The sequence below is a fragment of the Papaver somniferum genome, chromosome 8 (genome assembly GCF_003573695.1).
Source record: "Papaver somniferum cultivar HN1 chromosome 8, ASM357369v1, whole genome shotgun sequence".
In the NCBI taxonomy this organism is placed as follows: domain Eukaryota; kingdom Viridiplantae; phylum Streptophyta; class Magnoliopsida; order Ranunculales; family Papaveraceae; genus Papaver; species Papaver somniferum.
Genome location: NC_039365.1, coordinates 141,782,756 through 141,793,966, shown reverse-complemented (window position 1 = coordinate 141,793,966; position 11,211 = coordinate 141,782,756). Strand labels below are relative to the sequence as shown.

The following is an 11,211-nucleotide window of genomic DNA, read 5'->3' as shown; positions in this document are numbered from 1 at the left end:
TTTCTCTCTCAAAGCCACAAGATAATAAATAAATAAATCCAAAACATCAAACTAAGTCCAAATATTTTTTGTTCTCAGAAAACAAACCTGATGATATTCCATCAATTTCTCTCCGTGCTTTGGTGCTACTTCACTCGATTCCTCAAAGAACCTGATTTACAACGATAATCAAATATACATCAATAAATCAAACCTAGCGAACAGTAATACCCAAAATTAACAAAGCAACAAAATAAATAAAAACAACAATGATTCGAGGAACAGATTTGGACTTTATAGAGTAACCTCATCTAAAAGGTTAAACGTGATAGAGTGGGTAGATTTTTCTTTTGTTTTTTTCTGAAAACTACTACTAGACCCATTTTTTCATTATTTTCCACTCACAAATCCATGGGTCCGAAATTTCACGCGCTCACCCAATTTTCCCAAATAAATTCCTCCCAGACCCATAATTTCCGAAATTGTGTTTTTTTTTCGTTAATCCCAAACTGTCCTTCCAGATTCTTATTTCTTCGTTTTCTTCGCGAAACAGAGAGAAAGGCAAGAGAGAAGCTGCTTATTTTCTTTGCAAGTGATATTCTCTTTAGATTTCAACTTCCAATTTTCCTTTCTAGGTTTTGTTCGATTTAAATTTTTCTCTTTTCGCTTTTATATATTTGCTTTTGTTGTTTTCTTAGGATTTTGAAGCACATGAGATTTTACACAGGGAAGGAGCTCTACAAACTTAAAGGCGATCCAGGATTCGTTTTTCTTTTTTTTCATTTGGCTTCAATTTTTATTTCGTTTGTCGTTGGGGGTTTTATTGATCTGGTAAGGAATCTATATTTTTGTTGTGTTTTTTATTTTCATTTTAACAACTGAATCTCGTTGTGTATTAAGATCCTCTCTTCCTAAGGAATCTACAAACATAATGATATAGATTATTGCATGATAATAATCTCGATCAATTTTTACTTTAGAATTTGGATTTGTGTTTTTAATTTTTATCTTGTATTTGAGAATTTGGAGTTCCAAATTTAGGGGTTTGGGGCATTTAACTGGCTTGCTCTTCCTAGTTATGCAACCTTAGAAATGGGTTTGAATCAAGGTTTATTGGTGAAGTCAAAAAAATTGGAATTAGGTGTTAATTTTGATCAATTTTGGCAGATGTGACAATGGTTTTATGTGAGCTTGAGTTTGTTATAAAGAGAGTGAAGATACCAACCATTCCGGATGGGAGCGTGAGGGATTTGTTTCTAATAACGGTTACAAGGTTTGAAAACTAATCACTTGGATTGATCTTGTTATTTCATATTGTATATAGAAAGAAAATTACAAGTGTAGTTAGAATGTTAGTATTGCTTTTACCTATCCAAGAACACTCATTTCGTACCCCGTTCAGAATTTCAAATAATAAATGAATGAATGAAAACAAAGAAGAAAATGAAATGTAACAAATGTTCGAGACATAGGTTCTGTTGTTTTGCATATTATATTGTAGTGTGCTTACTCACTTTAAGAATGATAAGAACAAAATGCGTCCACATTTAATGGCATCTAGGATAGCTGGGCTAAGAGAACATTCCAAACATGTTGAGAAGCTTATAAAAGATCTTGGAGTCTTCACAACAGTTTATCTTTCTGGTGAAGATGCATACCTTTATGATATGGACCCTGAGGAATTGGATCAACTTGCTCGCGACCATATCAGCGGTAAGTAATTTTCGGTTCAATTTTTATTTATTGATATGATTTAATGTTGGTTATGTTTTCGAGTTAAACTCAACTCTTCCTAGTAACAACATGATGATACAACAGCAGATTTTACATGACTTGTATAAGTAGAAGTTTGAGACTTAGACCAGTTTAAGTAGATGCAGAAAAAATTTAGAAAAGGAAAGCAGAAGGAAATGGATCAAAACACACATCTTTTCCTATTCCATTCTTAATGTGGTAATTTTTTTTGCAAAATGTTTTTATGTCCATGGTGTGCTGGTCTGGACCTGTTTGAAGCCCCATGAACTGATGATTGTTAATTCTTTGTTTTTATTTATAGAAATGGAGCTCTTTCGAGTTTCGTACAACAACAATAAACGATGGAATTTGGGGAGTTTGTATGGCTTGGAAAAAAGGACTTAGAGATGGTTCTTATGAGAAAAAAGGACTTGAATAAGGAATTTGTAGCTTGGATAAGTGGCTGGTTCTTACTGTGAATTGTTGGTCTCGATCAAGAAATGATGTGCAGCGACAAAGTTAGGTTCCGAAATATGCTGAAATTGGCTAATGCAACATTGTTAATTGAATGATTTGGAAATTATGTGTTGCCTGAATTGACATACAGGGGTTTTGGAGTGAGATGGTCTAATTTGGAATTATTTGATTCGGTCGCAGAAAGTGCTTCGGAAGACAGAAATGAAAAGGTGGTATTGTTTCGTCCAAATTCCTATCTCATTTTTGTTTATTATTGCATTATTTATTGCGAACTGACAGGCTTCAAGGTACTGTCTATTTTTCCATGCCATTGCTTGTATATTTGTTTATAATGCTTAAAACATTTTCGATAACTAGTTTATGTTGTTAGACCGTAAGGAGATTTGAGGGACCTCTGTTATTATCACGTACAACAAATGCAAATTTTTAGTTTAGTGCAGTTGTTAAGTTCAAGGTTGAGTGCAGATTGAGAACTGAATTTTTTCTTGCTGACTATAATGGTGGCTGGTAGTGACACACTAACAGTTACTGCTCATGCCTTTGATTGTCTTTTTTATTTCATATTTTTTTAATATGTCGTTTTAAGACCCAATGTTGTGTTGTGTTGTGTTGTCGTTGCAGGGGATCAGGTGGAAAGAGAACATAGGGAGGCACACTTGAATTAAGAGATGACGATACGGTTAATCCAAACGATCCCAACCATGACAGTAATGAGATATAAAAGGTCCCCCTAGGAACGGCAAATAGATTTTTTCATTTGATATGTTATTATTATCCATCTTTTGTAGTGTCTGCATAATATGTTATGCATAACTTAACTAGTGGATGCATAAACCAAAATATGGTTGCATAATTTGTTATGCATCTTTTGTAGTGTCTGCATAATATGTTATGCATCCTTTATGGTGGCTGCATAATGGTAATGTATCTAATTTTCGAAATTTTTCCCTAAAATGATAATCACTTCGTATTTTTTCGTAAAAAAATCAAATTTGATACTGTTGTTTATGCTCGTTTTGTAAAGCTCTTTAAAAGCTTTCCAACGAGATAAAATTTGTAAAAATCCAAGGCACGGTTTTTTAGACGTGTTATATTCAAGTTTGCATACCGATTATACCTCTGAAAAAATAGGACGCATAACGAGTTATGCAGACTCTTTACTAACCAGATAGAAAATCCAAAATTTCTTCCTTTTACACGTAAATATGTTAAGGGTAACTTTGTCTTGTTACTCTCTTTTTATAATTTTGAATAATTATGGGTGTCACGGTAGCTGAAAGATATTTTGGGCCTACCAATAAGAATAATATTTTTTTTGGGCCTTAGCCTAATTTTTCCTTTTACATATATATTCGGTTAATTGTGTGGGGCCAGAATCAACGACAAAGCTCTATTTTACAATACTTATTCTAGAGGTGTCCATATCAGCTTTTTGTGGGGCAAAAATGGAGGAGAATTGAGTATTTGGTTTCAATTATCATCTTGTTGGATGGAAGGACCCTAGATTAAGTTTATTTTCCGGTTGGACCTTATACTATAACATCTTATATGGGCCTAAGACCAATTAACAAATCTCCCTATATATATGAATGATTTTTTAGGGACCATGGTTTTTTTGAGAGGACCATGGTTTTATTAGGCCACCTTCCCTATAGTTATATGGGATGTCCTAAAGTGTTGAAATGACTAACCTACCATTAACCTAATTTAATTTAAAATCAACCTAATAACCACCTATATATATATAACCACCACCTCCTCCCACCACCACCGGCCACCACCGCCGATTACCACCACCACCACCTCTGATTATCACCACCACCAACCACCGATTACCACCACCACCTCCTCCCACCACCACCGCCCACCATCTCCGATTACCACCACCGCCACCGCCGATTATCACCACTACCAACCGTCGATTATCACCACCACCACCCACCACCGCCGATTACCACCACCACCAACTCCGATTATCACCACCACCAACCACCGATTACCACCACCACCTCCGATTACCACCACCACCAACCACCACCACATATATATATATAGCTTAATTTAAAACATTAACAAAGATATTCTCACAAACCCATTACTTGTCATATGTTTTTGGTTGAATAAATGAGAAGTAATCATCAAAATGAGTTAAAAATGGAAGTTCCATAGAGGTTTAATGGAGGTTTTTTTTTCACAGAAAAAATTCGGTTACGTCGCAAAAAACAAGTCTCAGCCGAACTTTTAGTTCGGTTACGTCGCAAAAAGTTCGGTTATCGCGAATTAATTTTTTTCTTAACCAAACTCAGAGTTCAGTTGATTCGCAAAAAATACTTTTAACAGAACTCCTTGTATTAGAACAACACAAGTCCATAAGTTCGGTTCCTTCGAAGAATAAGGATATCACCGAACTTTAAGTTCAGTTGGTAGAGCAATTTGATATGTAACCGAACACACAAGATGCACCCAAATAAATTGTTAAGTTCAAAGTTCGGTTACCTACCATTTTATACTAGGTAACCGAATATAGCACTGTAACTTTGGTTGTTTTTTTTATCGGTGAGTTCGGTTAGATACGCTTTTGGATAAAAGTTTGCGAACCAACCGAACTTCTAGACCCTAAAGTTCGGTTACATTGCGAGCAAACCGAACATTACACTGTACGACCAAAACCTCCATTAACGAGCGAGTTCGGTAACCTGCGCGTTTGGAAAACGTAACCGAACTACACTTTCAGGTGTGTTCGGTTACATGTTCTTGACATATGGTAGCCGAACTGGCCCAAATCTACATAAAAATTTTCATTTTTTTGAAAGTTTGGAGCAATTAAACCAACATTATCTAAGTTTGAAGCATACCTGATAACCCAAATGCTCTTCCTCCGGTTGTGGTTGGTAAAATCCATCGTTTTCATCTTGAGATTGAGTTTGGGGAAGAATACAATCACCATCTAAGAAATAACTCATATACGGATCATAGTGAGGATTAACAAGTACTCTAGGAGAGGAAGGAGATGAATATTCAGATGTGCTATCATCAATTGAATCATCACTTGAATACTCAAGATTAGTGATTTCACTAATCATTACCCAAAATTAATCAGGAGGATAATTTAGGTATTAATATAAATATCTAGATAAGGGGTGACCTAGATTTACTTCTAAATGTATTACTAAAAATAGAACCATGGTCCCTAAAAAAAACCATGGTCCCCAAAAAATCGTTCATATATATTGTGATTTATTGGCACACGACCAAAACTACCAAACAAGTGAACAACCACCGACCAAGCAAGTGGGGTTAGGGTTTTTTAATTCTTTAGAAATAACGAAACGAGCAAAGCAAGATCAATGTCTTTCTTTAGAGAAAGAGAAAGAGAGAGAGTTTTGGGGAAGGAGGAGGAGGAGAAGTAATAGAATTACAAGATTCAAGTATCGTCATCATACAAACGAGAACGCAAGATTATCCTAACTCTGAGGAAAAGGTATGATCGAGATTCTTCTTTTTCTTGGTACAATTTTGATTAGTGCTAGGGTTAGGATTCAGATCCCCCTCTCCTAAAGAAGAAAAAATGAATCCAACTTTGATTTTGAAATACTTCTCTCGTTTTTCTTGTCTTTTTTTATACTTCAATTTTTTTTTGTGCAGTTCTGGCTGTTATTTTTATATGTCTTTTTTTGTTTTAAATTAGGTATTTCATTCAACAGACTAACTTATGGCATTAGAAGCCGTGGTTACAACAGTATTAATAAAGGTATTACAAGAAAAGTAAATGGTAGACAATAAAAGGTAAAAGACAAAACCACCAAAAGGTGTTGGACACGCATATGTTGCCTCGTTAAAAACCTTGACAAGGAAAACCCACATCAAAAGGGATAAAACCTTGACGAAGGAAAAGAGCACAACACGGTGAGTCCTAAAGAAGATTCTAAAACTAAAGTTGCAAAAATAGATAAAACATTTATAATTCTTCAATAACCTAGGAAGTATTCGTTCTCCATCGGTACCCAATGAGTAGTCTTCTAATACTGGCAATATATATGGTTTCATAAGAAAGTTGTGAAGTTTGAGCGTCATTGCTCGCGATAGAACTATCAAAAAGGTTTCCTGAGCCCTTCTATCACGAACGAGTCTGATAAAAGTGTCACGACGGCCTGTACAGGAAGTAGATCTCTTCTTAATGATTGAGGATGGGGGTTTAGCCTTTTCCGCAATCGAAGATTTGTTTGGTGGAAGTTGCATCTTTGAAAAAATACAACCAAATAGGACACAACTAGTATTGATTTCAGCATCATGTTGTTTCACAAGAGTCTTCATTTTCCTATTCCAAGAAGAACCACAAAATTCTGTTACCGAAACCGATCATCAATCTCTAAGGCAGTAGACTCGGAAAATGATGTTACCGAAACCGAGGATGTGATGCCATATGAGGAACATCAAGAACCTAGGATTTCTGATGTGAAGTTGAAGGTACCTAAGAGAAGAAGACCATATTTTCCTGGTGATAAGTTGTTTCTTCGTGTTCCTGCTTCATCTAGATCCCCCGATCATGGGTATTCTTCTGATTCTTCTAATCCATCCGATGATCAAAATCCTTTTGTAACTGGCAGAAACTTTTATAAATTCAAGAAAATCAAGAAAAATTTAACCCAAACCCAGCTTTCATCACCTATAGCCGTTAAGAAAACCTTTGTGCCAACCCTTCGATTCTCCCCATGGCCTTCTATTTCCCCTGATTACTTGTATTGGGTCAACACTGATGGTTACTTTAGAGAGAATGAAAACATTGCAGAGCATGGGCTTGTTGTAAGAGACCATCTTGGGAACCCAATTACTGCTCGTTCTTGGTTTACAGAAAAACCAATTTCCCTACTGTATCATCAACTCAAAGGTGTTTTAGAAGCTTATCGAGTTGCAAAAGAATTAGGAATCAAGAGACTGCAAGTTGTCTGTAATCATAGCTGGACTCATGATGTCCTAGAACGATTTCATTACCCAGGGCGTTCGAGTTGCTTGGATAACCCCCAAAACAACGCCTATGCCCGTAAACACATTTGCAAGATTTGCGTCAAGGGATTCTTTTCCCAACACTTTCCACTTTTCTGGCCTATCTTTAAAGATATAGCAGCTTTGGTAGCTAAATTTATTGGATACAAGTCTCTTGTGATACCAATCTTTAGACATGATAACCAGATTGCTGATTACATGGCGAAATATGGGAAAAGATACGGCAGAGAGGTTGTCCTTAGACCTACTGAGTTTTCTCAAGAATTGAAGACCCTCCTCTATCAACTTGCTGAAGCGCTTCCTGACAACGGAGTTCCTATTTATGCTCCTCCAGGAGGATTTCTTTGATTAAAAAAAGTCTGCCCAGTCTTTTAATATTAATTGTATTCTGACTTTTACCGTGATACTGTACATTGCAATATCTTTACCTAGGACATCGAACTAGGATTATAGTTATGAATATATCATGTCTTCTACATAACTGCAGAATATGTGTCTTAAATATCGTTAAGCCTTCACTTAATTTTCTTCTGGGTGTTGTTTTTTCATTGCATTGCAATGCATGTCCATGACTTATTTAGTTGGTTGGTTTAAGTTGTAAACCGTTCTAGCTAAACAAGGTTTTATTCTCTCGTTCCTCTCTCTGTTTTTTTTTTTTGTCATTACATGGCAGCTCTATTTGTTGAAGCATTCAGACAAACAACCATAACGCCAGATCAAGAATCTTCTTTGATTGTTGTTCCAGGTTGGAAAATATCTGAGCTTTTCTTTGACTCTCATTGTAATTACCTCATTGTGTATGGTCTAACCTGGGTTGGTGACTCTCTGATGCATGTTTACTGATTGCTCTAATTTGTTCTTCTGATGCTTGGAACATCATTGCTTTCTTTTGTTGTCCAAACAACCTCTTTATTTGATCCCTTGATGTCTTCAAACAAATTCAAAAACAGGTGTATCATTTTCGTTTGACGCATTAACCGTACATTTACATAGAAATTGTGAACATGACATACATTGAAAGCAGCTTCAAGTACTCCACTAAAGCTAGTGACATCCATGATTCTGGAGCAATCCTGCAAACAGGCAAAAAAATATTACTGTATGAATGGGTGAAGCAGAAAACCTATTATTATAATTTTTACTAGATATCAGGAAATCATAAGAAGTTATGCATGGAAATCAAGGTTGAAGGCTTATTGGGTTTGCCTGGAATGGTGATAGATTGGGTAAATTCAGCAAATCAATAAATTGAAGCTTCTATTCACTGTCCCTGTTTTTGACATTGAGTATGGTCCCTGCTGGAACCCCCAACACGTCTCCCCGCTCGAGATTGTATGTCTCTCTACTTTCTTGATTTACCAAACTTATCGTTCCCTTCTCTAAAAATATTCACATAACCTCCTATGTCTGGTCGGATCAATCTAACTTTAACTACTGGAATAGTCAAGTATGGATTCACACTCAATCAATACGAGTCTTAAAGAGGAATATAGAAAATACCGATCTCACGCAACTAATCAATCATATCTATCAAAGATAAACTGATTCTAGTTGGATCCCAGCCGATCAAGATTTGTGCACGCGATTCACAAGATACGAAAACTAATAAGAAATCTTTTTCCTCTTCAAATCTTCTTTATCTTCAATAACCTGCACAACACCACTTGAATCTCTTGTGATCAATCACGCACATAACGGAGTCTGTTAATAATGGATTATCACGAGATGTCTTTAGATCTAACAACAGTTCTAAAGATCCCGTCGATACTCTGATCTAGTTTGAGTGAATCTTATATCAGAAGAGAAAATTCTCAAGCATAAACAAACTAGGTGAAATCAAAGTTTCAACAACCGTTAGTCAATTGAATCAATCAAAAACTAATAACACTGCAATTATCAACGGTACTCATAGAGCTTCTTGATCCCACAGAAGTCTTTAAACGAGAGGTCGTAAGAGATTTCACCTAATTAGGATACTTTGCTCTCCGAATAGACGGCTCCACCAGAAACAACAAGAAATGAAGTTTTCCTGGCTCTTTAGAAATGAAAACTTAGGTATTTATAGACCAAGGATGTTTGGACACCAAGGAATTTCCAAAACCGAAGATATTTTTAAGATATACAATAAATGGAAAAATTCGGTTTTCCTAATTCCAATAAATGCTTGTCCAATATTTCAAAAATCTCTCAATAGAAAATCTCTGATTAGTAAATGCACATTACTAATTTTTATTCTCTAGAGATATGCATTAATTGCTGGTAATCAAAGCATATAAAACCAAAAACCTTAATCAAAAGATTCTTAATTTATTTCGGCACAGGATCACCTTGAGTACTAAGGAATATCTTTGAACAATAAATGATAAGAGTTATTGCTCGTGTTCAAAGTATGTTTACATCTTTTCGCTGTAAATCCTTATTTCATATTACATGGATTTGCATTCTTGGATCAGTTATACCACACTTCCAAACAAGTTTAGAATTGATTCACCTGTTTTCCAAGACTACTATGTGATTGATCAAATACCAAATCACATACATGGGTTCAATCGGTTCTACTCAAACACTTGTGATCGGTTACACCAGTCACTAGGATCGGTTACACCAGTTACAAGCATGGGTTCCATCTACACATGGTATTATTTGGGACACCAGTTACCAGGACCGGTTACACCAATTACAAGGATCGGTCACATAACACTTATGATACCACTAAATTTCATTAATTTAAAGAGATATTAAATTATCGATAAATTAATAATTTATTATTTTAATAATGTATTAATTTAGAGAATACTTTCTATTGATAACGTCAATATATTGAGTTTGACTGATTTTGTTTGAATGATTTGGAATTTGAAGTACTCTACTATTGACTACAGAAAATTAGGTATTCATCCATTGGAAATTGTTGGCCAATAACCATAATTAAACCATTTAAATTGTTGGTCGGTCAATAACCGTAATTAATAACATATAATGTATCTATAAACTCTAATTAACCTAATACAGCTACAGAATTTAACCTATATATATATACTAGGATATGACTCGTGCCGTCACGGCACGGGATTTAATTTATTCTCGGTGTTGCCGAATGATTGTTTCTTATCGTATTTCGATATATGTCTTGTTAAATCTAACTCCAGCGTCATTACATTGTGTCATTATTTCCTAGTGTTGTTAGAATTTACTTTTTTACATACGTACGGTAGACACGCTGCTCAAGACATTGTTTTAATGATGATCTCTAATAAACAATCACCTATTTTGACTTAAATTTGTTCTTTTTTTAGTTGGTCGAAGTATACTTAAATTTGTTTTGAATGCATAATTTGATACTAATAATTAACCAAAAACATATAAAGATAATAAATAGCGAAATTGTAGAATTTTACTTAAATATTTGTAAAATATAGAAACATCAAAATTGAACGACAACAACTTTTACATGATTGCTACCCCATACTATTCCAATACCTTTACAAAGTTCTTTGAAACTTTGGAATATAAGTTCTAAAAATTGTATACAGAGAGAAAAAGAATATAAGAGATGATGCATATGCTAGTGTTCATGTTCCCAAAATCCAACATGTCGTGGTTCTATACACACTTTTTCAATTTTTCCTATGCGTACAAAAATATAGGATTAACATCCAACTTACTTCAGAAATCAAAGAGAATACATGTATGCACACCATTTTGTACATAACCTTCAAAGGAACATTAATGCTTGATGACTACATGAGGCCAAATTTAACCTATGTCTAACCAACTATTTAAGATAACCCATTCCATACCGAGAATGATTGCCGATATCTGTATAAGTGGATTGTTGTTAGGAAAATCTTTCATCGAGATCAACATGCCAACGATCAAACGGAAAAAATTATTTACAAAGCATGAGTTCCAATAGTTCACCTGTATAATTTGAGAAAAATATTGGTTCCACATTATATTAAAAAGACATGAAATTTAATAGCTTATTTGAAAGAGTAGTTTGAAGTGAGACTGCTG

General features: G+C 34.9%; 1 protein-coding gene across 5 annotated transcripts; it reads left to right on the top strand.

Moving 5' to 3' along the window:
- The first annotated feature begins 382 nt into the window (after window positions 1–382).
- On the top strand, window positions 383–3,176 carry LOC113303259. 5 transcript variants are annotated; one of them, XR_003337370.1, is made up of 5 exons: window positions 388–571; window positions 678–810; window positions 1,147–1,252; window positions 1,541–1,692; window positions 2,036–3,176. XR_003337370.1 is itself a non-coding variant. In XM_026552287.1 (4 exons), exons 2-4 carry the CDS (start codon window positions 1,155–1,157, stop codon window positions 2,116–2,118), a joined length of 333 nt encoding a protein of 110 aa, XP_026408072.1. In that variant the 5' UTR covers window positions 399–810; window positions 1,147–1,154; the 3' UTR covers window positions 2,119–3,176. The 5 variants fall into 5 exon arrangements, 1 of the variants encoding a protein (XP_026408072.1); XR_003337369.1 differs by having other exon boundaries at window positions 401–810; window positions 2,036–2,402; window positions 2,812–3,176; XR_003337368.1 differs by having other exon boundaries at window positions 402–810; window positions 2,036–2,399; window positions 2,812–3,176.
- The last annotated feature ends 8,035 nt before the right edge of the window (window positions 3,177–11,211 follow it).